Genomic DNA, 27,883 nt, shown 5'->3' on the forward strand with positions numbered 1-27,883 from the left:
GAAGTATAGCCGCTGCCTTGCCTTCTTTATAATTACATCTGTATGTTGGGACCAGGTTAGATCCTCAGGGATCTTGACACCCAGGAACTTGAAACTGCTCACTCTCTCCACTTCTGATCCCTCTATGAGGATCGGTATGCGTTCCTTCATCTTATTCTTACTGAAGTCCACAATCAGCTCTTTCATCTTACTGACGTTGAGTGCCAGGTTGTTGCTGCGGCACCACTCCACTAGTTGGCATATCTCACTCTTGTACGCCCTCTCATCACCACCTGAGATTCTACCAACAATGGTTGTATCGTCAGCAAATTGATAGATGCTATTTGAGCTCCACATATCAGACCTCTGGGCTGCAATGGCCCAAAATCTCGATGTTAGGCTACATCACATCACCTATAGTCCAATGGTCTATGTCAGTGGTTTCATGGCTGCTTAAAGGCCGATCTGAGGGCTTCCTTGACAGATGAGTGTTGGCAAGGTCGTCTCCCATGGCTCCTGCTGGGGCTGTGAACTGCTCCAAAAGAGGACCTGCAGTTGAGTTGATATACAGGCAGCCATTATGAGTGCCAGGTAATTTTATTCCTGATTCCATGAATGCCTGATCAACCTCTCAACAGCATTCTATCCTCCTCAGAAAATTAAATTTCTTTGAACCAATACCTACTTCCCAACATGGCATACACCACTCTTGGGTTCCTGTTGACCTACACTCTGCCTTGTTTGTTTTCATCTGCTATGATGCACAACAGTATCCCCTTAGGTCCCCTTATGATGTCCCGTTCTGTATTTTGGAATGGAAAGAAAAGATTTATCATAGACAACAGGGGTAAACCTGAATGTATTTTAGTGGATGGCCTTAAACTGGCCCATCAATATTTACTCAGCTACCATGTCCCTGCCATCACGACCTGTGAGTGTGTCACCTCACCTCAGGATGAGCTAAAGGCACCTGCTGTTCCTCCACCCATGGAACATCGGACCTGTGCCAGGAGGCTCATCCAAGCTCCAGACAGGCTCCCATTGTTGGTTTTAGAGAATTCTGGGGGTGGGGGAAGGGCCTGTAATTGGTAGAAACGTTCATAATTCCCAGCCACTGAAGTTGAGTTGAGGTTCACTTTGAGAGGTTGATCTAACATGATGACATATTACATGAAGTTCAGTTACTGTGCTTTGTGTTCAGTTTTTGGAGTACAATAAGTGAGTTGTTATGGTATTTCTTAAATATAATATGCCTCACATTGACTTATTTGCAAAAACCTGCAGTATTATTTTAAAAGCCATTTAAATAAATATATGATTAGGAGAAGATTAGAAGGCTACAGACCAAATACAGACAGTTGGGACTACCTTGCTGGGTAACACAGCTGGCATGGATGAAATGCAATATACTATATCTGCTATATGATTCTATGACTGGAGTCTATTGAATAATGTCATAACTGACCTCAGTCCTCAATTATGATTTATCTTGGTGTGTGGAGGCACAAAACATAATGTGTCTTCTGACATCAAATGCAACTTCCCAGCTGCCTAGACACATGGAACATGTGCAGGAAAATGTGTAAAACAAATTCCCTGAGCCATTAAACCTTCAATAAATTTGAATCAAGTTACATATAAAGTGCTACATTGTTAAATATATACTATTACTTCATTTGAAAATATTATACATTTATTTCAGAAAATGATGCAACCAGAAACAAAAAATAATCACAATAATATTCCATCAAATTGTTTTAATTGACTTGCAATGTATTAATTGACAACATTGAATGACACCAACTTTTAAAAAAGGAAACTTGAAAAACTAAGTTAACTTATCTACTGTAGATGTACTGAAATTGACCTTCTACTTTTAATCGTAATTTATTTGCATTCTTTTACATACATTCTTGAAGATCTTCTGGTTACATCTGATGTCTCCTTTATGTTAGCCACTTTGTGACTTTCAAGTTAATTTTATTTCATGTTAACAACACTGAAAAATAAGATTTTAGCATTATGTGCCATATGTATACTGTCTAATTCTCACCCACTACCACATTATTACTTTTTGCCTTAGAATCTCTAAGAGAGACACAATAAGAATAAATGAATTAATTTTATTTTTGTAATTCAATAATGATACTACTTATGACAAAAAATAAAGGCATCTATAAATATGTAACTTATGAAGGCATTGCACAAAAGGAATTTTTTGCTTTGGAAATTATATAATCAAAATTGAAACTTTCTCATCTACTATTCAATACCAATATTTAAATCCCCTTTTTGAACTTGGAAATAAACAAGAAAGGACAAATATGACAATTTGTTACATTTAGTCTAGGGGTAATATGTCACCATGGGCAATAACTAGAGAAATAGTAGTTGGTTATAAATAAAAAGTACAATTCTGCTGAAGCATTTATCAAGTACTCATAGTCAAAGTAAACTAAGCTTTAGAATACAATGCAAACTACTTTCCAAGTAACTCCAAAGTCAAATTGATGATCAATCAGGATTTTCCTTCTTAAAATTCTATACCGTCTGTGTCAGTAATTTCCTTGATTTTGATGCCTGAATGACACAATACAATTGGTTCACTATCTTTTGAATTTTTGGATAAAACAGGACTAAATGCAGGAAATACTGGTTTCCGGAACTTTGTTTTAAAAGAGTGAAGATGGGTGCCTCGGTGAATATTGTAAAAAGACAAGCGCCCCTCTTCATAATCTAGAAATATTCCCAAGCGTTCACAGTTTTGGTCTGCATTGCTCAGATCAAGCAAAATGCACTCATCACCATGGAATGCATAATATTCTTTGTCAACCATTCGAATGGACCATGAATACTTGTTCTTGCCGAGAGTAGATTCTTTGCCTTTCCTGGCGATAGAGGAATATGTGACACCAATGTTCCACTCATTCTTGTTCTTTGTATTCACCTCCCAATAATGCTTGCCTGACGAGAAGTACTCATTTGCTAGAACACTGAAAGAGTTTTCAAAACGTATGGAACTTTCGTGGACATTAACAGGTGTAGTAGAGTACTGCACTGACGTCTGATCTCTTGATATAATGAGATTTCTATGTGCTGTATTTTCATTGAGGGTAATGTTCCTTATAACTGTAAAATAAAAAAAACATTATTTTATTTCACTAAAACTTAAAGCTGATTACTCACTATACAACAGGCAATATCTAAAAGTCTGAAGTAATTAGGAATGAATCTTTGTAGAAGTAATTCAACCTCATACCATCCTTGATGATTTACCCCTGTGGCCATTCCCCTCAATAAAAAGTATATGGCTTTGGATAATGTTGAGGGGGTGACCTACTGTGGGGAGCTGCAGCAACCAAGTCTCTGCACTGAATCTGATGCTGTGGCTCTGAAGGGAAGTGGGGAGAAGTGGTCTGCAATAGTGATAGGGATTCCATAGTTAGAGGAGTAGACACAAGAGTCTGTGGATGTGAACGAGACACCCAGATAGTCTGTTGCCTCCCAGGTGGAAGGATCAGGGTTGTCCCGGATTGGGTGCATGGTATTCTAAAGGGGGTGAGTAAGCAGCCAGAAGTCTTGGTATGAATTGGCACCAATGACATAGGTAGGAACAAAGAGGAGGTCATGAAGAGAGAATTTAGTGAGCTGAGTAGAAAGCTGAAAAGCAGGATCTCCAGTATAGTAAAATCTGGATTGCTGCCTGTGCCATGCATCACAAAGGGTGAGATGATTTGGCAGATGAATCCATGGCTGAGGAACTGGGACAGGACTTCAAATTTCTGGATTATTGTTATCTCATCTGGGGAAGGTATGATCCTTTTAAAAGGGATGAGTTATACCTGAACCAGAGGGGGACCAATATCCTTTCAAACAGATTTTCTAGAGCTGTTGGGGAGGGTTTAAACTAAATTGGCAGGGGAATGGGAACCAGATCGATAGGACTGAAGATGGGGTAGTTGTTATACAAGTAGATGCAATGTGCAGTAAGGCTGTCAGGAAGAACAGGAAAATCATAGGACAAAATTACAGTCAGCGGGATGAGTTGCAGTGTAACAAGGGAACAAAATCAAAGAGGGAGACAAATACAGGACTGAAGGTGTTATATTTGAATGCACGCAGTACACAGAATAAGGTAGATGATCTTGTAGCGCAGTTAGAGATTGGTAGATATGACGTTGTGGACATTAGTGAGTCGTGACAGAGAGATCATAGTTAGAAGCTTAACATCCAAGGATACACATTGTATTGAAAGGACAGGCAGGTAGGTAAAAGTGGTTGGGGTGGTTTTGTTGGTAAAAAATTAAATCTAATCCTTAGAGAGAGATGACGTAGGATCGTAGAATCCTTGTGGATAGAGTTAAGAAACTGAAACGGTAAAAAGACCCTTATGGGAATTATATACAGTACAAGCCTCTGAACAGTAGCCAAGATGTGGGCTACAAATTACAATAGAAGATAGAAAACACATGTTAAAAGAGCAATTTATGATAGTTACAGGGGATTTCAATACGTATGTAAATTGGAAAAATCAGGTTAGTGCTGGATCCCAAGGGGGAGATTTGTAGACTGCCTATGAGAAAGCTTTTTGGAACAGCTTGTGGTTAAACCCACTAAGGGAAAGGCTTTTCTGGATTGGGTTTTGTGTAATGAACTGGATTTGATTAAGGAGGTTTAGGTAAAGGAATTTTTGAGCGGGAGAAGCTAAAGTCAAATGTATCAGTATTACAAGTGGAGTAAAGGGAATTACAGAGAAAGTAGAGAGAATCTGGCCAAAGTTGATTGGAAATGGACACTAGCAGAGATTATGGCAGTTCAGTAATAGCTGGAGTTTCTAGGAGCAATTCAGAATGCACTGGTTAGATACATTCCAAATACAAAGCAGTATTCTAAAGGCAGGATGTAGGACAAGGAAATGGCAGATGAACTAAATAAGTATTTTGCATCCATCTTCACTGTGGAGATTTAGTCGTACTACAGTATACTAGCAGTATGTCAGAAGTTCAAGAGTGTTGGGGCAAAAGTGAATGCAGTTGCTATTACTACTACTACTGGGAAGCTGAAACATCTGAAGGTGGATAAGTCACCTGGACCAGATGATATACACACCAGATTCTGAAAGAGGTGGCTGGGGATACTGTGGAGGTATAATAATGATCTTTCAAGAGTCACCAGATTCAGGCATAGTTCCAGAAGACTGGAAAATTATAAATGTCACTCCACTCTTCAAGAAGGCAGGGAGTCAGAAGAAAGAAAATTATAGGTCAGTTAGCCTGACCTCAGTGGTTAGGAAGGTGTTAAGGATGAAGTCTCAGGGTACTTGAAGGCACATGATAAAATAGATCAATGTCACCTTGGTTTCCTTAAGGGAAAATCTTGATTGACAAATCTGTTGGAATTCTTTGAGGAAATAACAAGCAGGAAAGACAAAAGAGAATTGATGGATGTTGTGCACTTGGATTTTCAGAAGGCCTTTTACAAGATGCAACACATAAGGCTGCTTAACAAGATAAGAGCCTAAGGTATTACAGGAAAGATACTAGCATGGATAAAGGATTAGCTGATTGGCAGGAAGCAGAGAGTGTGAATAAAGGGAGTCTTTTCTGATTGGCTGGTGGTGACGAGTGGTGTTGCGCAGGGTTCTGTTTTGGAACAGCTACATTCTACATAATAAATAAATAATTTGAATGATGGCTTTGTGGCCAGATTAGCAGACAATATGAAGATAGGTGGAGAGGCAGGTAGTGTTGAGGAAGCAGGGAGACTGCAGAAGGATTTCGACAAATTAGAAGTATGAGCAAAGAAATGGCAGATGGAATACAGTGTCAGTACTGTATGGTTATGTACTTTGGTAGAAGGAACAAAAGCATATACAATTTTCTAAACAGGCAGAAAATTCAAAAATCTGAGGTGCAAAGGGAGTCCTTCTGCAAGATTTCCAGCAGGTTATCTTGCAGCTTGAGTTGGTGGTGAGAAAGACAAATGCAATGTTAGCATTCACCTCGAGAGGACTATACTATAAAAGCAATGATGTAACGCTGAGGCATTGGTGAGGCTTCACTAGGAGTATTGTGAGTAGTTTTGGGCACCTTATCTAAGAAAGGATGTACTGACATTGGAGTGGGTTCAGAGGAGATTCAAGAGAATGATTCTGGGAATGAAAGGGTTATCATATGAGAAGCGTTTGATGGATCTTGGCCTGTACTCACTGGAATTTAGAAAAATGGGGGATCTCATTGAAAGGGCTAGATAGAATGGATGTGGAGAGGATGTTTCCTGTAGGTGGGGTGTCTAGGACCAGAGGACACAGCCTCAGAATATAGGGATGTCCATTTAGAACTGAGATGAGGGTGGTGAATCTGTAGAATTCATTACCACAGGTGGCTGCAGAGGCAAGGTCATTTGGTGTACTTAAAGAGGAAGTTGATAGGTTCTTGATTAACTAGGGTGTGAAAGGTTAAGGGGAGAAGGCAGGAGGATAGGGTTGAGAGGGAAAGTGAATCTGCGATGATGAAATGGCAGAGTAGGCTGATTGGGCCAAGTGGCCTAATTCTGCTCCTGTCTCTAATGGTGTTATGGTCTTGATCTTAGGAATTTAAGAAATAGAAACAAACGAATCTTTCAATTCCTACCAGTAGTTCCACCTTCCAATAAAGAAGAAGAAAGAAATACAGCACAGGGACAGGCTCTTCAGCTCATGTCAGTGCCAACCATGAAGCCAATTATAACTCATCAACCTGCACATGGTCTTTTCTCTCCATTCCCTGCATGCTCATTTGCCTCTCTAAATGCCTCTTAAATACTTTTATCAAATCTGTTTCCACTTTCCACTATTCCCAGCACTCTGTGTAAAAAACAAACTTGCCCCACACATCTTTAAACTTTCCCTCCTCACCTTAAACCTATGTCCTTGACATATGTATTTGACATTTCCACCCTGCAAGAAAGACACTAAATTTATACCATATCATTGTCTCTTATAGTTTTATAAACTTCTGCCCTCAGCCTCTGACACTCCAGAGTACTGTATAGAACTCAAGTCTGTCCAACCTCTCCAAATAGCTAATACACTGCAGTGAGCAGCTTCAAGTTCTTGTGCTCTCCTGTTGCGCAACAAATTCATGCAATCACAAAGAAGGCACAACAGCAGCTCTACAATGTTAGAAGTCTGGCAAGATTCAGTATGACACCAAAGGCTCTTACAAGTTCTATAGATGCACAGCGGAGAGCATACTGACTGGTTGTATCATGGCATGGTACAGAGGCTTCAATGTACAGGATCGCAAAGGGGTGCAAAGAGTTATAGACACAGCCAGCTCCATAATGAGCACAAACCTCCCCACCTTCAAGGACAGCTTCAAGAAACCAGGCCTCAAGAAGGCAGCACTAGGGACCTGAACCACCTCTTCACATTACTACTATTGGAGAAGAAGTATTGGAGCATACCCTCAGATTCAAGAATTCTGAACCTGCTTCTTCCCCTCTATTATCAGATTTCTGAACAGAGTATGAATCCACAAACATTACCTCATTATTCCATTTTTGCACTGTTTATTTCTGTGATCTATTTGTAACTTTATGCCTATGCACTGTACTGCTGCCGCAAAACAACGGATTTCTCATCATAAGATAATAAACCTAATATTGATTCTGACTCACTGCTTTCTGAGGGGAAAAAAATGTATTTCTGTCCTTAACTTCAGACTGTAAACCTCTGGTTCTAGACAGCTCAAGCAGGAAAACATTACCACTGAAAATATTCTGCAATCCCCATAAGTGTTTATACCCTTTCATATGATGATGTCTCATTCTTCTAAACTTAGGTGAGTACAGGTGACATATTGTCTCATCTTTGAACAATCCTCTCACTTACATTCCCACATCCGTGGAAGCAGCTTCTTCACCGACTGATACAGCTCATCAACAGAACGTTCCAGTGATTTCAATCGTCTGTTCTCTACTGGCAATTCTTTACCAAATGACAATTGTAAATCTTCAAAAGTTTCAAGTCTAAATTGAATTATAAAGAGAAATATGTTCATAAAATGTGCTATTATGGGTTTGCACCTTAGCTAGTAATAGTTTAAATAGAGAAGAAACAAAACTGGATACACCACCCAACATTGACCCAAGTATCAAATTCTGATATGGATATGGCAAAGACTCCCATATGTCAGATCTGAATTTACCCAAGAGATGTTCTCAATCTGTATTCCTCAACTCCTGTATAATCTTGTGTAGCAATTAGCTTTCCCCAATTTAGCATTAGCTTCTTGGGTCCAGACTTACCCTTATCCATAACTATCTTAAATTTACAGAGTAACGCTCACTGTTCCCAAAGTACTCCCCATTGAAACTCCAATCAATTATCAAAGCTGATTTTCCAATACCCAGTGGCTGTACAATCCCTTTCCTGATTGGACTATCTAAATACTGTTTTAAGAAGTCCTTCTGGATGCTCCTAACCAATTCTATACTGTTGGCAATTAGGGAATCAATATTGAGGAAATTAAAATCACACGCTACAACAACCTTGTTGTCTTTGCACCTTTCCATGATCTGTCTGCACATTTGTTCCCCTATCTCCCACTGGATGTTCGAAACATTATAGTATAACCAATTATGGTGATGACATCTTTCTCATTCCTGAGTTCTATCCATATATGGCCTTACTGAATGAGCCCTCCAGGATGACCTCTGTAAATACATTCTCCATGATTAGTAGTGCCAATCCCCACCTCTTTTACATTCCATTCCATCACATCTGAAAAATCTAAACCCTGAAAATCTTGCTCTTCTCTCAATCAAGTTTCTGTAATGGCCACAGCATCATATTTCAGGTCTAAGTTCACCTTCCTTACCTATAGTACTCCTTGCATTGAAATCAATGCACTTCAGCCCATCAGCAACATACACAAAATGCTGGAGGAACACAGTAGGCCAGACAGCATCTATGGAAAAGAGTTAACAATTGATTGTCTGGCCTGGTGAGTTCCTTCAGCATTTTGTGTGTGTTGCTTTGGATTTGCAGCATCAGCAGATTTTTTTGTGTTTAAAACATAGAAACATAGAAAATAGGTGCAGGATTAGGCCATTCAGCCCTTCGAGCTTGCACCGCCATTCAGTATGATCATGGCTGATCATCCAACTCAGAACCCTGTACCTGCTTTCTCTCCATACCCCCTGATCCCTTTAGCCACAAGGGCCATATCTAACTTCAGTTTGTGACTTCAGCTCATCAAGTCACTTTGTGTCCATTAATCAAGTCCTGTCTGTTCTTCCTATTAGGCTCACTTTACCTATCCTCTATCTTCCCCACATTTCATCCATTGCCAAATACTACTTTGGTTCCTTCGTCAAATGTACCTCACTTATATCAAGTTTGTTTTTCATATCGGACACCCATTAATTTAATACAAATTCAAAGCAGAATAAACTGGAACGTTTCTGTGATGGATGATATCTCAGAATCACCAGGTTTAAACTAAGAAAGAATTCCACAAGGAATGATTCTTACCGTGTCTTCCAACTCATGAATTCCTAAAATACAAAAAAAAATGTTTAGACTGTCAGCAGAATATACATGATAAGTAGTACATGGGGCAGTAGCGCAATGCTTTACTGCACCAGCAACCTGGGTTCAATTCTTGCCACAGTCTGTAAGGAGTTTGTACATTCTCCCCATAACCATGTGGGTTTCTACAGGTGCTCCAGTTTCCTCACACATTCCAAAGACATACAGGTACGTAGGCTAATTGGTTACATTGGATGTAATTGGACAGCATGGGTTCGTCAGGCTAGTTGGGTCTGTTAAAGTGCTGTATCTCAAGATAAATAAACCAAACTGAATGATCTGATAATGTAGATCTTAGCTGGGGGGAGGGGCAGAGCAGAGAGATTTTTATTCTAACCCATGCTGTCCCTGTTCTGGGGATTCTTGATGGAATAAGGCATAGAGGTTTTATTTTGCTATTTTTTTAGGAAAAGATTGGAATCTATAATGAAAAACATAAGAAAGAAACAAGAGTAGCTATTTGATTTATAAGCCTGCTCTGCCCACCATTGAGATTGGTAAATTACCCATTAGTGTAGGTAATTGACAAATAAAAGAATCAAGAGAGAATTGTTGAGAAGGGGTGAGAGAGAATAAGTTGCAGAAATACCAGGAAAATAAGGAAACTGTGAGTGGGACTAATGGGGTTGGTCTCCTGAGCTAGCATTGACCCAATGGGCTGAACAGCCTTCTCCTTATTATTATTATATGTATTATCTTTTATCAATATTTTCCTGTACTATTTGTAGTGTGGGTAAAAATGGCAGGAACTTTGCTCTATTAGTGCAGTGCTATGAACTAAAATGTACTTTGTTCCTTAATATTAACCTTCTGAAACAGCTTCATGTCTGTTTGCCAGGACGTACACATGCAACCAAGAACTGAGTTCTGATTTAAGTAATAGGTATATTTACTTGTAGTGTCTGTACATTTTCAGAGTCTGTATTCCTATTCATTTCATTTACTCGTTCCATTATTGAAGTAATTGCATCCTTATATGCCTCCTTGTCCACACGCTGTACTGTAATCAGGGTTTCCATTGACAAGGCTTCAGCTTCAATCAGGTTCATTGTGGTTCTCATGTCATTTTCCAGTAGTTCCCTAATCTTGTTGTACTTTTCCTCAACGGAAGCTTTAGTTCTTACGACAATACGCTGCACAAAACAAACCAGTTCAAATCATTTAATGAGAAGCATTATTTGAAGCTGAGATGGATAGAACAATGAAAGTAAAGTTCCCAATATTGAGGCTTCCTGAAAATATCAGGGAAACAATGACAGGTGATGTGATGATACCAGAACAAAATGAGGGTCATATGGAGTTGGAGAGAGAGAGTCTGAAGGAGTTGGTGACGGAGAGTCTGATGGAGTTAAGGAGAAAGGCTCTGATGCTGTGGGGAGAGTGGAGGGAGGTTCTGATGGAGTTTGGGAGGGACGGTGTGATGGAGTTGGTGAGGGAGGGTCTGATGAAGTTGAGGAGGGAGACTCTGATGTGGGAGGAGGGAAGGGAGGTTCTGATGGAGTTGAGGGAGGGTCTAATGGAATTGGGGAGGGAGGGTTTCATGGAGTTGAGGAGGGAGGGTCTAATGGAGTTGGGGAGGGTGGATCTGATGGATATGGGGAGGGACAGTCTGATGGAGCTGGGGAATAAAAGTGTGATGTAGTTTGGTTGAAGTGTTTGATGGAGTTGGTGAAAGATGGGAGGTAATAAATAATAGACAATATTTTGACAAACAGTGACTGGCTAAGACCAATAGTGCCAACTAGCATAGAGATGAATCTGTTAATTGGGATTAAAACCATTGATTTTAATAACTAAATGTTAAAAGGAGGAGTTGTAATTTTGAAAGGTTTTGGAAGGTTTTTCACCCATTTACCCAAAGCTCAATTTTAAAAACCGTTCTTAATCTACTGTTATGTGTTCTAGGTAATGACCAATAGTGATGTTTATGATGTCATCAAGTCTGCTGCAGAAGGAGCCCTAGAATTGTTCTTGCTCTAATGCTGCCACATGGTTGATGCCATTAAATGGAACTGCCTTATATTCTACTCTCCAGGTAACTGTAGCAGGAAATGGCAAATACTTATTTGTCTCCAAAGGCTATTGTTTGTGGCTGAGAGGCCTTTGGTATAGGTTGTAAATAATAAGGTCAGAGGCAATAACGATAGGTTGCTAACTTGTGGGAAGATGTTTATCAGTTTCTCTGTACCTCAACATCCTTTAATGTCAGAGAAATGCGATCTGTGTCCTTCTTGACTTTTTCATGAATCTTCTTCAGATCCTTCACTTTCCTTAAAATCTGTACCTTGATTGTAAAAAAACACAGAGGAAAGTGAGGAAAAGATTAAGTGATACAGGGAGCAGAGAAGATTTGCCATCCACAGTTCGTAATGGTGGTGGAAGCAGAATCCATTGCTGGCTTCAATAGATAATTGGATGAATACTAAAGGGAAAATAATTTGTAGGGCCACAGGGAGGACGACTTAAAGGGTTTGGTCTACTTGGAGTGGACAGATATTCATTCTGTGCCATAGCATTATATGTGACAATAATATATCAATTCCAATTCCAATTTAGTGAAGGAAGTAGAGCTCTCCAGATCACTGCTTCTTCACCAGAATGCTCCTTAGTTGTTTTGTAAAATTGGATGGATCTGTAAATAAACAAATGTGGAGAAAGATGGTCAGATGACATTTCGGATTATGACCCTTTGTCTGGTCTATAAGGTAGAAGGGAGATAACCGGTATAAAAGAGGTGAGGAGAATGGGTGCAGCAAGAGTTGGCAGGTAATAGGTGGATCTAGGTAAGTGGGAAATGGGGATGATAAACAGATGCAGGAGGAATGGGTGAAAACAGCAACAAAGGCTGGAGGGTGGATGTCACAAAGGGCTGCTGGAGTCTGTTAGGAGAGGAAGGTGGAACATGGAACCAAATGAGGTAGTGAAGGATCCAGTAGGGGAGGAGAGTGTAGGAAATGGGCAGATAGAGTGGTTGGAGGAGGGGAAAGAACCAGGATGATGGGGTCTGGATTGAGTGTCAAGAAACTCGGTAGATCAGGAGGAGGTGGAAAGGGACAGAAGGAAGCAGTTTACTTGAAAATGATGAATTCAATGTTCATGCCATTGGATTGTACACTACCCAAGGAGAATATGGGGTGCTCTTCTTCTCGTTTGTGTTTAGCCTCACCCTGGCAGTGGAGGAGACCAAGGACAGAATTGTTGGTGTGGGAATGGGGAGGTGAATTATAATCACTTGATAGTAGAATTAACAATGTATGCAAAGTTGACCCCACTAAAATCTGAATACTTGTGCCATGTTGGAGAACTGGTTCATGGACTAGTCAAGGTGCAGACTGAACAATTATTGCTTACATTCATTTCAGTTTGTATGTCAGAAAATCTGTGGCATCAGAAAAGTAACATATGACATTAGGAAGTGCTGAACAGATCAGACAGAGGAACAGATTGGATGACTGTTTATCTTTTTGTCAACACTACCAGATCTGCTGAGAGTTTCAGAGTTCCAGCACCTGCAGTATTTCATTCTCAAGTTAGGAACGAGTTATCCAACTAAGGTTCGGCCACAATATGGTAAAACTGGAGATACATAAATCCAGACAGGTCTTTTCAAATTGTCAGTGATAGATTTATTGAATTGTTCCTTGACTTGCCTCTGTGGAGCCTGAACTAAGAGCATAGAATAGTACAGCGCAGTACAGGCCTTTCAGCCAACAATATCTTCTGGCTCTTTTAACTTTCTTCCAACCACCTCAGGGTAGTGGTACTTGACAATAACACTAAGCAACCTTGCCTTTTCATGAAATGCAAAGGAAAAACTCTGCTGAAGTTGGGAATTCGAAATGCTGAGGACACTCAACAGGTCAGGTAGCACCTGATGAGAAACATAGTTAATGTTTCAGGTCATTGACCTTTCACTAGAACTAGAAAAGTGAGAAAACGAGCATCTTCTATGCTGGAGGGCTGTAGAGGGAACAAAAGAGTCATAATTTATGATAGAGTGGGAATAAAGGTTGGCTGGGTGATGCAATTGATTTTGGTGTCACCTAAGAGAGGGTTCTCTGCAGAGGAGTCTCAACAGTTAGAGAGACAACTGTAACTGTGAGATGTACCTCCTCCTTCCTATTAGTGGGATGTGACCCCAGGACTGAACATTAGACCGTTATCTCCTAGACAATAGCTGACCTTATTTCCTCAGTGACTTTACCCCCCCCCCCCACTCCAAGCAGCCTCCAACATCAAAGACTAACCCTGCACCCACTTCTATTACTTCCCCACAACTCTCTGACTCTATCCATAGGCAAGGCTGTCCTGATAAACCCGTTGTTTCAGATGCCTTTGTCCAGTAGAACTTACTTCTTTATGTCTAGTCCCTCCTATTTACATGCATGTCAACTCTGAAGCTGTTCACCACTAATGATTTCCTTGTCACAGTCAGTTCATCTTCGCTATGGATGATACACCTTATCCAATTTTAGGGCCCCTCCGCTTCCTTCTAGTCATCCAAAGCATCTCCACTACCCACAGTCACCTAGCTAAACATTTTTATAGGTGTGTATAACAGTTGCCCAGTTGGCAGAGCTTCTGCCTCGCAGCTCCAGTGGTCCAGATTCAGCCTTCTCCTCCAGGGTATGTATTTGATGTTTCCCCTCTGACCATATGGGTTTCCTCTGGGTGCTGTGGTTTCTTCCCACAACTGGAGGATGACTGGATTAGTAGGTTATATGGTCAATGTAAATTTCCTCTACTGTGTAAGTGAGCAGTAGAGTCTGAGGTGAGCTAAATGGGAACGGGAGTGAGTAAAGAACGTGAAGAGAGTAGGATCCGCGCAAAATTAATGCTAGATGGTTGGTGCCAATTTGGTGGAGCAAAGAGACTGTATCTAGGTAGTATGGCTCTTAACTCCACTCCACATCAAAGGTGATGTGTACAAATTTTGATGGGTCCAAGTCAGCTCACCTGCTTGTGACATACATGAAACAGTGCATGTTTTTGTCCTTACTCTCCCTTACTCTTCCTGTATTACATTGATGATTGTATTGATGCTGTTCCTTTATATAGAACTCAAAACTTTCATTACCTTTCCTGCCACTTTCTAATATGCTCCCCTTTTCACAGGGTCCATTTCAGACTTTTCTTTTCCTCTCTTGACTACTCTCTCATAGGTGATAAGCCAATGACTAATATCCATTACAAACTGACAGACATCCGATTATCTTATCTATATCCCCCACCCTGCTTTGAAGGAACTTTCTCCTAGTTTTGTCACCTCTGTCACAATTGTCTGTGCATGATTCTTTTCACATCAATGTTTCTGAGATGTTTTTGCTTCTCATCTGTTGCTTCACCTACCATAGATGAGAAGACTCAACCAACATGTCTATTTCACAATGTTAACTCTGTTTCTCTTTCTACAGTTTAGCAGCATAAGTGTGCCTTGGATTTTCTGTTTTTAAAAACTTTATTAAGCTTCAGTGCCAGTGGGGACTTGCTTTACAGGGGAAATATATGTAATCATCACCAAGTGACACAACGGTGTTGCTTATGTTTTGTTTTACATAGTAAATTGTACAGACTTTACAAATAGGGGTACAAGATTGCAAATAAGGATGCAGCTTGGCAGTCCTGGGCATTGATAGTTTCACCCGAGAGAGATGAAGCAATCCCAGTACATTGCAGTATCAGTACTTGCTGCAATACTCTTTGTCAGTTGGATCACCAGTACCAGAACGTGCATATTTTTTTTTGTGCGGCACTGTAGTGTAGCAGTTGGCACATTGTTTTACAACACCCATGACCCGTGTTGAATTCCAATCACTGTAAAGTGTTTGCATGTTCTCCGCATAACTGCATGGGTTTCTTCCAGGTGCTCCAGTTTTCTCCCACATTTCAAAGCCATATAGATTAGTAAGTTAAATGGTCACATGGGTGTAATTGTGCCGTAGGCTCTTTGGGCTGGAAGGGCCTGTTACCATGACGTATCTCAAAATAAAAGAAATAAGTTCATGTTCCCCTCCTCTCACAATTCAGTATTCTGAAGGAACTGTTCTCTCTGCCACTCCCTCATCCATTTCATCATGTACACCAGTCACACCCTTTCTCTCAACACCTCCCCTTGGAACCACAGGAGATGTAGAACACCATTTTGCAGATTGCAGACATGACTCCAAGCTTCCACTTGCCTGTCACTAGAATTCTGAATCTTCTGACCTGTAATGCCTTTGGCTTCCTACACTGTTTCAACAACGTATGAGGAACATTACCTCATCTGCATTGTAGCACTTGAAATTTAATACTGAACTCAACAACTTCAGATAACCAGTCTTTCCAGTTCTACTTGTGTCAGAATAGGCTTATTCTCATGTAAGGTCATCAATCTTTCTCTTGGCAGGGTATTCCCAACTCTCTCTCTAATTTCAGTTTACCAGAATATGCTCTGTCATACCACTTATTCATCATTATCTTTTTCCCTCTCCCTAATTGTTCTCAGTGCTCCAAGCACAATCCCTTGGATATATGACATGTAAGGTAATTGTGTCATTTGGGCAACCCTAGTTTCCTCCCTGCTTCTCCCCACTCCTCACATCTCTACAATTACAAGCATGTAAGTTTTCTCACTTCCCTACTTCTTATGTATGGTTATTCACCTGCATTACTTACCTTGTTTCCCTCTCCACAGTTGTCCCACCAAGAGTGTGTCTTGGATTTCCTGTTTTTAAAGAGTCATAGAGAAGCACAGCTCAGAAATAGGCCTGTTGGCCCATCTACTCCATGCCAAAATCATTTAAACTGCCTACTCCCAATGACCTGCACTGGGACCAGAGCCCTCCATGTCCCTACTACCCTTGTACCTATCCAAACTACTCAAATGTTGAAATCGAGCTTGCATGGACCACTTGCACTGGCAGCTTATTCCACTCTCACCACCCTCTGAGTGAAGCAGTTTCCCCTTATGTTCTTCTTAAACTTATCTTTTACCCTTAACCCATGACCTCTGGTTATAGTCCTAACCAACTTCAGTGGAAAAAGCCTTCTTGCATTTACCCAGTCTATACCCCTCAATTTTGTATAGCTCTATCAAATCTCTTCTTAATCTTCTACGGAATACAGCCCTAACCTATTCAATCTTTCCTGATTTCAAACCTGATGAAAAGTCTCAGCCCAAAATGACTGTACTCTTTTCCATAGATGCTGCCTGGCCTGCTGAGTTCCTCATGTCAGACCAATTGTGTTGTGTGTGTTGCCAATCTTTCCTTTTAACTCAGGTCCTTCAGCCCCAGCAACATCCTTGTAAATTTTCTCCCCACTCTTTCAACCTGGTTTACATCTTTCCTGTAGGTAGGTGACCAAAACTGCATACAATACACCAGTTTAGGCCTCACCAACATTGTATACAACTTTAAAACAACACCCCATCTTCTGTAATCAATACATTGATTTATAAAGGCCAATGTGCCAAAAGCTTTCTTTACAACCCTATCTACCTCTGACACCACTTTCAACGAATTATGTCCCAGATCCCTTTGTTCTACCACATACCTCAGTGCCCTACTGTGTAAAACCTACCCTGGTTGGTCCTACTGAAGTACAAAACCTTGCACTTTTCTGCATTAAATTTTACCTGCATTTTTCCAGCTGATGCAGATTCCTCTGTAAGCCATGATAGCCTTCCAAGCAGGACCTTGTCAAATGCTTTACTAAATTCCATGCAGACAACACCCACCGCCTTGCCTTCATCCACTTTCCTGGTAACTTCCTTGAAAAACTCTATAAGATTGGTTAGACATGACCTACCATGCACAAAGCCACGTTGACTATCAGTCCATGTCTTTCCCACAACTGATGTCAGACTCATCAGCCTATAAATTCCTGGTTTCTGTTTAGAGCCTTTTTCAAACAGTAGAACAAAATTGACTATCCTCCAATCTTCCGGTACCTCTCCTGTTGCTAAGGTAGTTTTAAATATCTCTGTTAGGTCCCCAACAATTTCTGCATTTCCCTCCCGGAAGATCCGAGGGAAAACCTTGTCAGGCCTTGAGGATTTATGCACTCTGATTTGCCTCAGGGTAGCAAACACCTCCTCCTTATCTGTATAGGGTCCATGAAATTGATGCTACTTTGCCTCATTTATATAGACTCTCTATCTGTTTCCTGAATAAATACAGATGCAAAAAATGCATTTAAGATCTCTCCCATCTGTTTTGACTCCACACACAGATTACCATTCTGGTCTTCCAGAGAATCGATTTTGTTCTTAGCAATCCTTTGCTCTTAACATACCTGTAGAATTCATTAGGATTCTCCTTCACCTTGTCTGTTAGAGCAACTTCATGCCTTCTTTTAGCCTTCCTGATTTCTTTCTTAAGTGTCGTCTTGCAGTTCTTGTACTCCATAAGCACCTCATTTGTTCCTACTTGCCTATACCTGCTATGCATCTCCTTTTTACTCGTAACCAGGGCCTCAATAGGTCTTTTTAAAAACAAAGGTTCCCTACTCCTGTTATCTTTATCTTTTATTCTGACAGGCACATACAAACTTTATACTCTCAAAATTTCATTTTTGAAGGCAGCCCACTTTCCAAGAACACCTTTGCCAGTAAATAGCATGTCCCAATCCACACTTGCCAAATCATTTCTGATAACCATCAAAATAGGTCTTTCTACAATTTAGAATCTCAACTCACAGACCAGACCTACTTTGAATCTAATAGCACTGTGGTCTCTGGATGCAAAGTGTTTCTCTACACAAACTTCTGCCACCTGCCCTGTCTCATTTCCTAATAAAAGGTCCAGTATTGCACACTCTCTCATTGGGACTTCTACATACTGATGAAGAAAACTTTTCTGAACACATTTGACAAACTCTATCCCATCTAGACTTATTATCTGGGATTCCCAGACAATATGTGGAAAGTCAAAATCACCTACTATAGCAAACATTTATTTTGCTTCAGTACTGGAAAAAAATGTAATGTGAAATTTGAATAAAACTTTTAAGACTAGAGCACTAAGTGGTGAAAGAACACAAACACAAGAGACTGTAGATGCTGGAATCTGAAGCCAAAGAAAAACAGTTCCCAGCTTTTGTATTCTGTGCCATGGCTATGAAGGGATGTATCTCAAATGTCTTATTTACTCCTTTTTCACCTGTGCTGCTGCTTTCAAGGACTAATGGACTGTACTCCCTGTGTTCATCAACACACCCTGTCATTAACTGTGAATGGCCTAAACTTGTTTGCCCTTCAAAAATCATCTGTCACTTAACAGGATTAAAGCCCATCAATTCTATTTCCCTGAAATCTATTCTCTTTCATGTACCCATTAATGTCATCCTGATTTCCTGCCAATCACCCACACTATGGGTAATTTATTGTAGTCAAATAATCATCTATCCAGTACACCTTTGTTGATGCAGAAGAAAAATCTAGGGCACCCAGTGGAAATCCATGATCTCACAGAGATTTTGGCATAGAGAGGGTCAACAGTCAGAATATCTACCAAAGTTAGAAATATCAAATACTAGAGGACATACCTATGCTTTTAAGGTGAAAGGGAGAAAGTTCAAAGGAGATGTGTGGAGCAAGTTTCTTTATATAAAGAGTAGTGGGTACCGAATATTGAAAGGCCTAATTGAAGTGTACCCGGAGAGGATGTATCCATTAATAGGAGGCTCTAGGACCAGAGTGCTCAGCCCCAGAATAGGACGTCTCTTTAGAAGGGAGATCAGGAGGAATTTCTTTAGCCACAAGTTGGTGAATCTGTGGAATTCAATGCCACAGAAGGCTTTGAAGGCAAAGTCATTAGGTATATTTAAAGCAGAAGTTGGTAGGTTCTTGATTAGTTAAGGCATCAAAGGTTACGGAGAGAAGGCAGGAGAATGGGGTTGAGAGGGAAAAAATCAGTCACGGTCGAATGGTGGAGCAGACTCAAAAGGCTGAATGGCCTCATTCTGCTCCTATGTTTAATGGACACCAAGAATGGGTTGCAGGGGTGGTGTGGTGGTGGATTCAGATACGATATTGGTGGTTAACAAACTGTTAACACATGAATATACAGGGAATGAAGGGATATGAATCATGTGCCTCCAGAAGTAGTTTAGTTTAATTTGGCATTGTGTGCAGTATATACATTGTGGACCAAAAGGCCTGCTCCTTTGTTGTAATATTCTGTGCTGGAGGGACTCAGTGGGTAAGGTAGCATCTGTGGAATTGAACAGTTGGTTTCTGGTCAAGACCCTTCATCTGGAGTTTAAGAACATAGTGTAGTAACAGGAGTAGGCCATTCAGCCTCTTATATCTGCTATATCATTCAACATGAGCATGTGAGACTGAATCCTAATGGAAATAGAGACTTATTCACTGAGCCTCAGAGACATAAAAGAAAATAACATATAATTTTCCAGGAATGCTTTGCAAGAAACGTAAAAAATACACATGAGCAGGATGCTGTGCCATGCATTGATCGTGACTGACCTTTTACCTCAGTGCTATTTCCTACTCATTAATGCAACCCCATATGTTGATACCATGAAATCCAAAAAATGTATTAATGTCTTGAAAATAACCAGCCTCCACAGTCCTCTTGGATAAATATCTCCAAATATTTGCCACACTCTGTGTGGAGAAATTTCCTCTCATCTTTGCTTGAATGGTCAATTCTTTATCTTGAGGCTGTGACCTGGTTCCAGTCACCTAGCTAAGGAAAACATGCAAACATATTTGAAAGAGTCGGTTTCCTATAATAAATGTCTTCTCCACTCTCAGTTGTATTGTCATTCTTTAACTACTCTGTTACCACTTCCTTAATATAGATTCAGCAATTTTCCTGCCGCTGATGTCCAGCCACCTGGTCAGTAGTTAGAGTAGACTTTAACTAATTGTTCTCCTTGGGCTAGATCACCTTTCTTTTTTGCAGGCTGCTCATTTGTACTGATCAAACAACTGCAGCTTATCAGTTCCCCCCCCCCACCCCCCAGCACTAGAGCCAGCAGTTCGCCTGTGATACAGCAGGAAGGATTGTGTTCCTTTCTTTCTCCCCCAGTTGGTAATAAAATCACTTCATAGTGAACATTAGCTGCTCAAAAGATGTGTTGGTGATTTTTTTCCAATTGTTGTTTGGGGAGACTGCTACCACTTTAAGTTGAAGAGAAAAATAGGGTTAAGACAGTCCTGCTTACTGGAAATAAATCCTAATCAATTTTTCTTGATCTAGCTTCCTGGTTGAGGATGGAGTTGGCATGGTTTTTAGATTTATACATGAGAACAAGCTTGATGCTTTGGTAGAAGATAACAAGATCTAGATCAATTGGGAAAGTGAGCCAAGATGGTATTTAACTCAGGCAAGTGTGAAGTGTTAAAGCAAGGTAGGACCTGCACAGTACGTTGCAGGGCCATGGAAAGTGTCGTTGAACAGATGTACAAATGTTCCTGCAAAGTGCTAGACAGGATGGTGAAGAATGTTTTTGGCATGCTTGCCTTCCGCTATTGTGGATACTACACTTGGAACATTATGTGCAGTTCTGGCCATCTTTGCATAGGTTGGATTTAAGTTAGAAAGGCTGCAGGAAAGATTCAGAAGGATATTGGTGGGATAGAGGATTGAGTTATGAGGAGTGATTGATTAGATTGGGATTTTTTTTTACCCAGGAGCGAAAGTATATAAAATGATAAAAGGGGATAAGGGGATAAAGTGGACAGCCACAGCATTTTCCCCATGGTGAAGGAATCTTAAACTAGAGGGCAAAAGTTCAGGTTGAAAGAGGAAAGAGATAATGAGAACCTACAGGGTAACTTTCCCATGCAGAGAGTGATAGGTATATGAGGACGTGGCAGAGGCAGATGTATGGATAAGTTCAAAATTAAAAGTACATATATGCCACCATGCACTACCTTGAGATTCATTTTCTTATGGCCATTCACAATAAATACCAAGAAACACAATAGAATCAATGAAGAACTACACAAACCAAACAATCAACGTGCAAAAAAGACAAATTGTGCAAATACAAGGGAAACTAAATAATAATGATAGATAAATAAGTAATATTGAGAAGAGGAGTTGTAGAATCCTTGAAAGTGAGTCCATACTCTGTGGAATCAGTTCAGTATTGGGAGAGTGAAGTTATCTGCTCTTGTTTAGGAACCTGATGGTTGAGGATTAATAATATTCTTGAACCTGGTTATGTGGGACCCAAGGCTCCTGAACCTCCTTCCTGTTGGCAGCAATGATTAGAGGGCATGACTTAGAAAATGTGAGTCTTTGATGATGGATGCTGCTTTTCTACACTCATTGTAGATGTACTCACTAGTGGTGAGGGCTTTACCTGTGATGGACTGGGCTGTATCCACTACTTTTTGTAGGCTTTTCCATCCAAGGGCATTTAGTGTTACTGTATCAGGCTGTGATGCAACCAGTCAGTATTCTCTTCACTGTGTAGAAGTTAGTCAGTTTTAGATAACATGCTGAATCTTTGCAAACTTCTAAGAAAGTAGAGGTGCTGCTATGTCTTCTTTGTAATGACACTTACGAGCTGGTACCAGGAGAGATCCTTTGAAATTATAACACCAAAGAATTTTAAGTTGAAGAAAGTTTTAGAGAGATACGGGCAAATGAGAGTAGCTCAGGTTGGCAGCTTGGTAGGCTTGGATAACTTGGGCAGAAGGGGCTATTTTGCATTGTTTTGTACTGTTACAACTGGAACCTGCAAGGCCAAGTGAGGGCAAATTCCTGAAGAAGATCACAGCATAATCTCAGAAGCACCAGGCTATTGTGGGCTTCTGTACATTGTCAGAGGGGAACACCGACAAGCTACATTTGTCAGAATGATAGGTACAAATGAGCAGCCTCCACATGCATCTGTTATTGTCCAGGGACTGCTCTAACAGCTCCATTTGCATCTCAATAGGAGCAGCCTCCAAAAGCTGAGAAGGCTCTAAGAAAGAAAGGTAACTAAGAACTAAGCCCAGGGATAGCAATTAGTTAAAGTCTATGACTAGGTACCTTGACATCAGCCACAGGAATAATGATACACTGTTTATGAATCTGCTGGTGGACCAATAACAGCAAATAATTGGTGATTCAATTCCACTGAATTCACCACCAAGAATGACAGCCTTGATTCACTCTGACTCTGGATCTCTCTCCACAGAAGCTACTTAACCTGCTGAGTGTTTCCAGCATTTTCTGTTTTTACTTTCGGATTTCAAGCATCTGCAGGTTTTTGATCAATATCACCAAAAAAATCCAACAGGAAATTCAGAAGAAGCTTCTTTGTCCGAAGAATTTGGGTTGGACACTCAAGAAGGTATTAGTGTTGGTATGGACTGTGGGTTGAATGGTCTGTTTCTTTGTAGTACCTCCCTTGCACCAATGACAAATGAACTGATGGAAAACAATGGGGTTCATAAGAGGCGAGTGACCCTGCTTCTACAGCTAGGAGCTGCGTACCCAACGACACAGGGAAAAGAGAATCATCTCTAAGGATTGCATCAGTTGAGAAGGTGGTTCACCACTGTTCACAAGGACAGTTAGGGATAAGCAATATTGCTGGCCTTGCTAGCAATTCCTACATGCTTAAAATAGTGAGTATAGTAGCATCACTATTGAGCAGGCTTAGAATATCCATGGATCCCATCATGGAATTAAATAAATTGGAAATATAAAGGCTATGAACTTTTATATAAATATAATTTTAATATAAAATAATATAAAATTTATAAGCTCTGGTGGCTAGAAGCTACCATATTGTATCCCATTTATATAATAAATGGAAATTATGTATAATGAGATGGACTTTTGGCCTCACAGTCTACCTCATTATCTTGCACTTTATCATTGATTTGCACTGCACCTTTTGGGTAGTTTTTATATTTATTCTGCATTGTTAATGTTTTACCTTATTCTAGCTCAATATATTATATAATGATTTGATCTGTATGAACAGTTTGAAAGACAAACTTTTCACTATACCTTGGTACATTTGGCAATAATAAACCAAACCCAATACCAATAGTTAGAAACAATAACCTGGTTTTACATACTCATGCTACAGTCCCTGAAATGTGACTATACTCCCGGTGCTGTTAGGGAGGGAGTGCCAGGGGTTTTGACCCAGTGACAGTGAAGAAACAGTAAATTTAATTTTTCCAACTCAGAATAGTGTGAGGCTTGGAGGACAACTTCCAGGAGGTAGTGTTCCCCTGCACCTGCTGCCCCTTTCCTTTCAGGTGGTAGAGGCAGATGCTGTCTAGGAGTCTTGGTGAGTTGTTACAGAACATTCTGTATGATACACACTGCAGCTACTGTAAAACAGCTGGTGGAGTGAATGGATAGATGTGGACTGGGTGGCTGTCAAATGCACTGCCCTGACCTGTATGTAGTCAAATAGGCACTCATCCGGGCAAGTGGAAGGTGTTCCATCACACTCCTTATTTGAGCCTTGTAGATGGTGGACAAGCTTGGGATGTTGGGAGGTGAATTACTCACCACATGAGTCCTGGTCTGTAACCTGCTCTTGTAGCCACACTGTGTATATGGTTACTCTAGTTCAGTTTCTGATCAGGATATTTATAATGGGGCATTCAGTGATGGTAATGCCATTGAATGTCAGGGGCTGATAGATGGATTTCCTCTTGTTGGATATTGTCATTATCCACCATCTGTATGAAACAAACATTATTTGCCACCCATTAGCCCAGTCCTGAGTGTCATACAGGTTATGGCATCTCTCAATCTGGGGACCACCGGAGGCCGAGATGGATCATGCATTTGGCACTTAAAACCAGCAATGGAACTGGCCCTTTGGCCTATAGCACCTGTACCGACCGTGATTCCATCTGCCTCTACCCCCCCCCCCACCCCCATCATTCCCTGCCTGTCTAAATTACTCCTTAATCACCACTGTTAAGTCCGTACCACCACAATCCCTGTCAGTGCATTCCTGGCACTCACTACTCTCTGTGTTTAAAAAAAAAGCATTCCCCTCTCACCATAAAGCTACGCCTGCTAGCAATTGCCATTTCCACTGTGGGGAAAAGACTATCTACCCTATCCTTGCCTCTCATGGTTTTATATATTTCTACCAAGTCACCCTTCAGCCTACGATGCTCCAGAGAAAACTAACCAAACTTATCCAATTTCCTTTTATAGATGATCTTTCTAATCCAGCCAACATCCTGGTGAACGAACCTCACCTGCACCTTCATCAGTCTCCACATTCTTCCTGTAATGTGGTGACAAGAATCTAAACAACACTCCAAATAATGGCCTGACCAAAGTTTTATAAAGCTTCCCAACTTTCACACTCAGTGCTTCAGCCGATTAACACACGTGCTGTTTGCCTTCTTTCTATTTGTCAGCTATGGATTTGCACCTCAAGATCCCTCTGTACATCAGTGCTCCCAACGGTTCTGCCATTTACTGTATAGTTTCCCATTATATTTGACCTCCCATCAGTTGTCAACTCCACAAGAAACTCAGTCAAGTTCATAAGACATGACCTGCCTCATACGTAGCCATGCTGATTATTCCTAATAAGCCCATATTTTTACCAAATGCAAGTAAATCTTGTCCTTGAGAATCGTCTCCAGTAGCTTGCCTACTACTAATGTAAGGCTCACTGGTGGATTGTTGAATTATCCCTATTGCTTTCTTGAATAGAAGAACATCATTGGCTACTCTCCACAAAATGCTGGAGAAACTCAGCAGGCCAGGCAGCATCTATGGAAAAGAGTAATCAGTCGATGTTTAGAGTTGAGACTCTTCATCTGGATTGGAGAGAAGGAAGAAGTACAAGGTGGAAGGTACAAGTGAATCCAGGTGAATTTAAGAGCTGGGAAGCTGATAGGTGAAAAAGATAAAGGGCCGGAGAAGGGAGAATCTGATAGAAGAGGATAGAAGACCATGAAAGAAAGGAAAGGGGGAGGAGAACCAGAGGGAGATGGTGGGCAGGTAAGGAGTACCCTCCTGGAACTTATCCTTGCAAGCAAAACAAATGGCATACTTGCCCCTACACCTTGTCCCTCACTATCATTCAAGGCCCCAAACAGTCTTTCCAGGTGAGGAGATACTTCACCTGTGAGTCTGTTGGGGTCATCTTTTGTATCCGATGCTCCCAGTGTGGCCTCCTCTGTATTGGTAAGGCACAACGTAGATTGGGAGACCTCTTTGCCAAGCATCTACTCTCCATCCACCAGAAAAAGTGGGATCTCCCAGTGGCCAGCCACTTCAATTCTACTTTCTATTCCCACTCTGACAAGTCAGTCCATGGCCTCCTCTACTGCCACAATGAGGCTACATTCAGGTTGGAGGAGCAACACCTTGTATTCTGTTTGGGTGGCCTCCAACCTGATGGCATGAACATCAATATCTCAAACTCCTGGTAATTGCCCCACCCCCTTCACCATTCCCATTTCCCCCTCTCACCTTATTTCCGTACCTGCCCATCACCTCCCTCTGGTGATGTCCTGACGAAAGGCCTCGGCCCAAAACGTCGACAGCGCTTCTCCCTATAGATGCTGCCTGGCCTGCTGCGTTCCACCAGCATTTTGTGTGTGTTGTTGTTTGAATTTCCAGCATCTGCAGATTTCCTCATGTTACCTCCCTCTGGTGCTCCCCCACTTCCCTTTCTTCCAAGGTCCTCCACCCTCTATCAGATTTCCCCTTCTCCAGCCCTTTATTTCTTTCACCTATCAGCTTCCCAGCTCTTTACTTCACTCCCCCCTCCCAGTTTCACCTATCACCTACCACCTTGCACTTCTTCCTCCCCTCCCCACACCTTCTTGCCCTAACTTCTTGAATTTTTTTCCAGTCCTGATGAAGGGTCGCAGCCCAAAATGTTAACTGTTTACTCTTTTCCATTGGTACTGCCAGGCCTGCTGAGATCCTCCAGCACTTCAGATTCAGATTATTGTCATTTAGAAACTTTGTAGGTGTTGCTTGGATTTCCAGCATCTGCAGATTTTCTCAGCTTTGTCTACTCTCCAGTTCTCTGGAAACTCACCCATGGTAAAGATTTTTGTAGGAACCCCAACAATTTCTTCTTGCCTTTCTCAAAAATTAGCATAGCCTACACTGATCTCACTATGCTATTCTCCATCTGAAGTTTCTTGAAAAAGTTTCAGCTTTTGGTCCATTGACAATGAAGCCCAGGGTGATTGGAGTCAGAAACATATAAACACAAGAAATATGTAGATACTGAAAATATTGAGAAACACTCACAAAATGTTGGAGGATCTCGGGAAGTCTGGTAGCATCTATGGAGGGAATAAACAGCCTTGGGGTCTTAGCCTGAAACAGCAACTGTTCATTCCCTTCTATAGTGCTGCTTGTTTGTCCACAATTTTGTGTGTGGAGACTGGTACACACACACACACAAAATTTGGTTCAGCTGATAGAATACAATTTCAGAAGCAGAGATCAAAATGCATTTGTCAATGTATTGTGGGTTAGAGATTACTAGCCATTGATGACATTAAGATAGAGCTGGAGGTTATCTGTGGCAGGCCCATTCTTATTCTTACATTTGTAACTGCCTCAGAGATAGTGCCTTATCAGCCACCTAGTTCATGAAGTAAATTACTGTAGGACAAAAATGCCAGCCTTGTTCAGTGACATCCATATTCCAAAAGCAAGTGTGTCCCACTTTTACTCATCAACAACCCTGCTTATACAAGCAGAACATAACTGCAAGAATATTTAGTAACACCAAAGGATATTTCCTATCATAACCACTTTTTTTTCCCCTTAAACTTTTCACAGTACCATTCAATCACTTCACTCTGCATCAAGTTTGCCCCTTGTACCTCTCTGTGGTAAGACCATCAGCATGAAGAATTATATGAGAAAGCTCACACACTTACTTTTTGTTCCTTGCAAGCCTCCTCAAAGGGCGAGAAGCTGTGTGTCTTATGCTTGCTCCCCACCAGACATCGAGGGCACACACACTCCACACAATCATTGCAGAAGAGGATCAGATTTTCGCTGTGTATCACACACTGCACATCCAAACTCCCATTGCTGCTGGCAATACTCCCCTGATTACTTGGTAGAGTCATGTCAAATGGTAGGGGAAGGTTTTAAAATCTTCCTGAACTTCAAATTGCAAATTTCTACAGGAAGGTAAGTACAGCATAAAGAACAATCCTGACTGATAGTATCAAGGAAGCAGTGGGGTGAGTTATATATTAAGTTGCCACAGGGGAGGGCTGTGCAGTATGACCTCAGTTATTACACATGTTGCAGCAATTTTTTAGATTGACATTTAAAGTAAGATAAGGCCAAATTAAAAATAAATTAAAACTATGAACATAATTACCTCATTTAAAAAAAAATTCAT

The 27,883-nt window shown here is 40.9% G+C and overlaps 1 protein-coding gene across 1 annotated transcript; it reads right to left on the reverse strand.

The window, feature by feature from the left end:
* Nucleotides 1–1,848: 1,848 nt before the first annotated feature.
* Nucleotides 1,849–27,602, reverse strand: LOC132380302 (zinc-binding protein A33-like). The gene is made up of 6 exons (XM_059949077.1): nt 27,408–27,602; nt 11,742–11,837; nt 10,447–10,686; nt 9,497–9,519; nt 7,853–7,989; nt 1,849–3,108 (listed from the first exon to the last, which is right to left on the reverse strand). The coding sequence occupies exons 1-6, from the start codon at nt 27,600–27,602 to the stop codon at nt 2,513–2,515; spliced, it is 1,287 nt and encodes a 428-aa protein (XP_059805060.1). The 3' UTR covers nt 1,849–2,512.
* Between the last annotated feature and the right edge of the window lie 281 nt (nt 27,603–27,883).

Source organism: Hypanus sabinus, chromosome 1 (assembly GCF_030144855.1).
Source record: "Hypanus sabinus isolate sHypSab1 chromosome 1, sHypSab1.hap1, whole genome shotgun sequence".
Lineage (NCBI taxonomy): Eukaryota > Metazoa > Chordata > Chondrichthyes > Myliobatiformes > Dasyatidae > Hypanus > Hypanus sabinus.

What these genes read in the sequence shown, in the direction of transcription:
- LOC132380302 (XM_059949077.1), bottom strand. Translation starts at nt 27,602, where the DNA reads ATGACTCTACCAAGTAATCAGGGGAGTATTGCCAGCAGCAATGGGAGT. An exon ending in AAAATGTACAGACACTACAA is followed by an intron (nt 9,520 to 10,446) that starts GTAAATATACCT and finishes TTTGTATTTTAG; the next exon opens with GAATTCATGAGTTGGAAGAC. An exon ending in GCTTCCACGGATGTGGGAAT is followed by an intron (nt 3,109 to 7,852) that starts GTAAGTGAGAGG and finishes TTTATTTTACAG; the next exon opens with TTATAAGGAACATTACCCTC.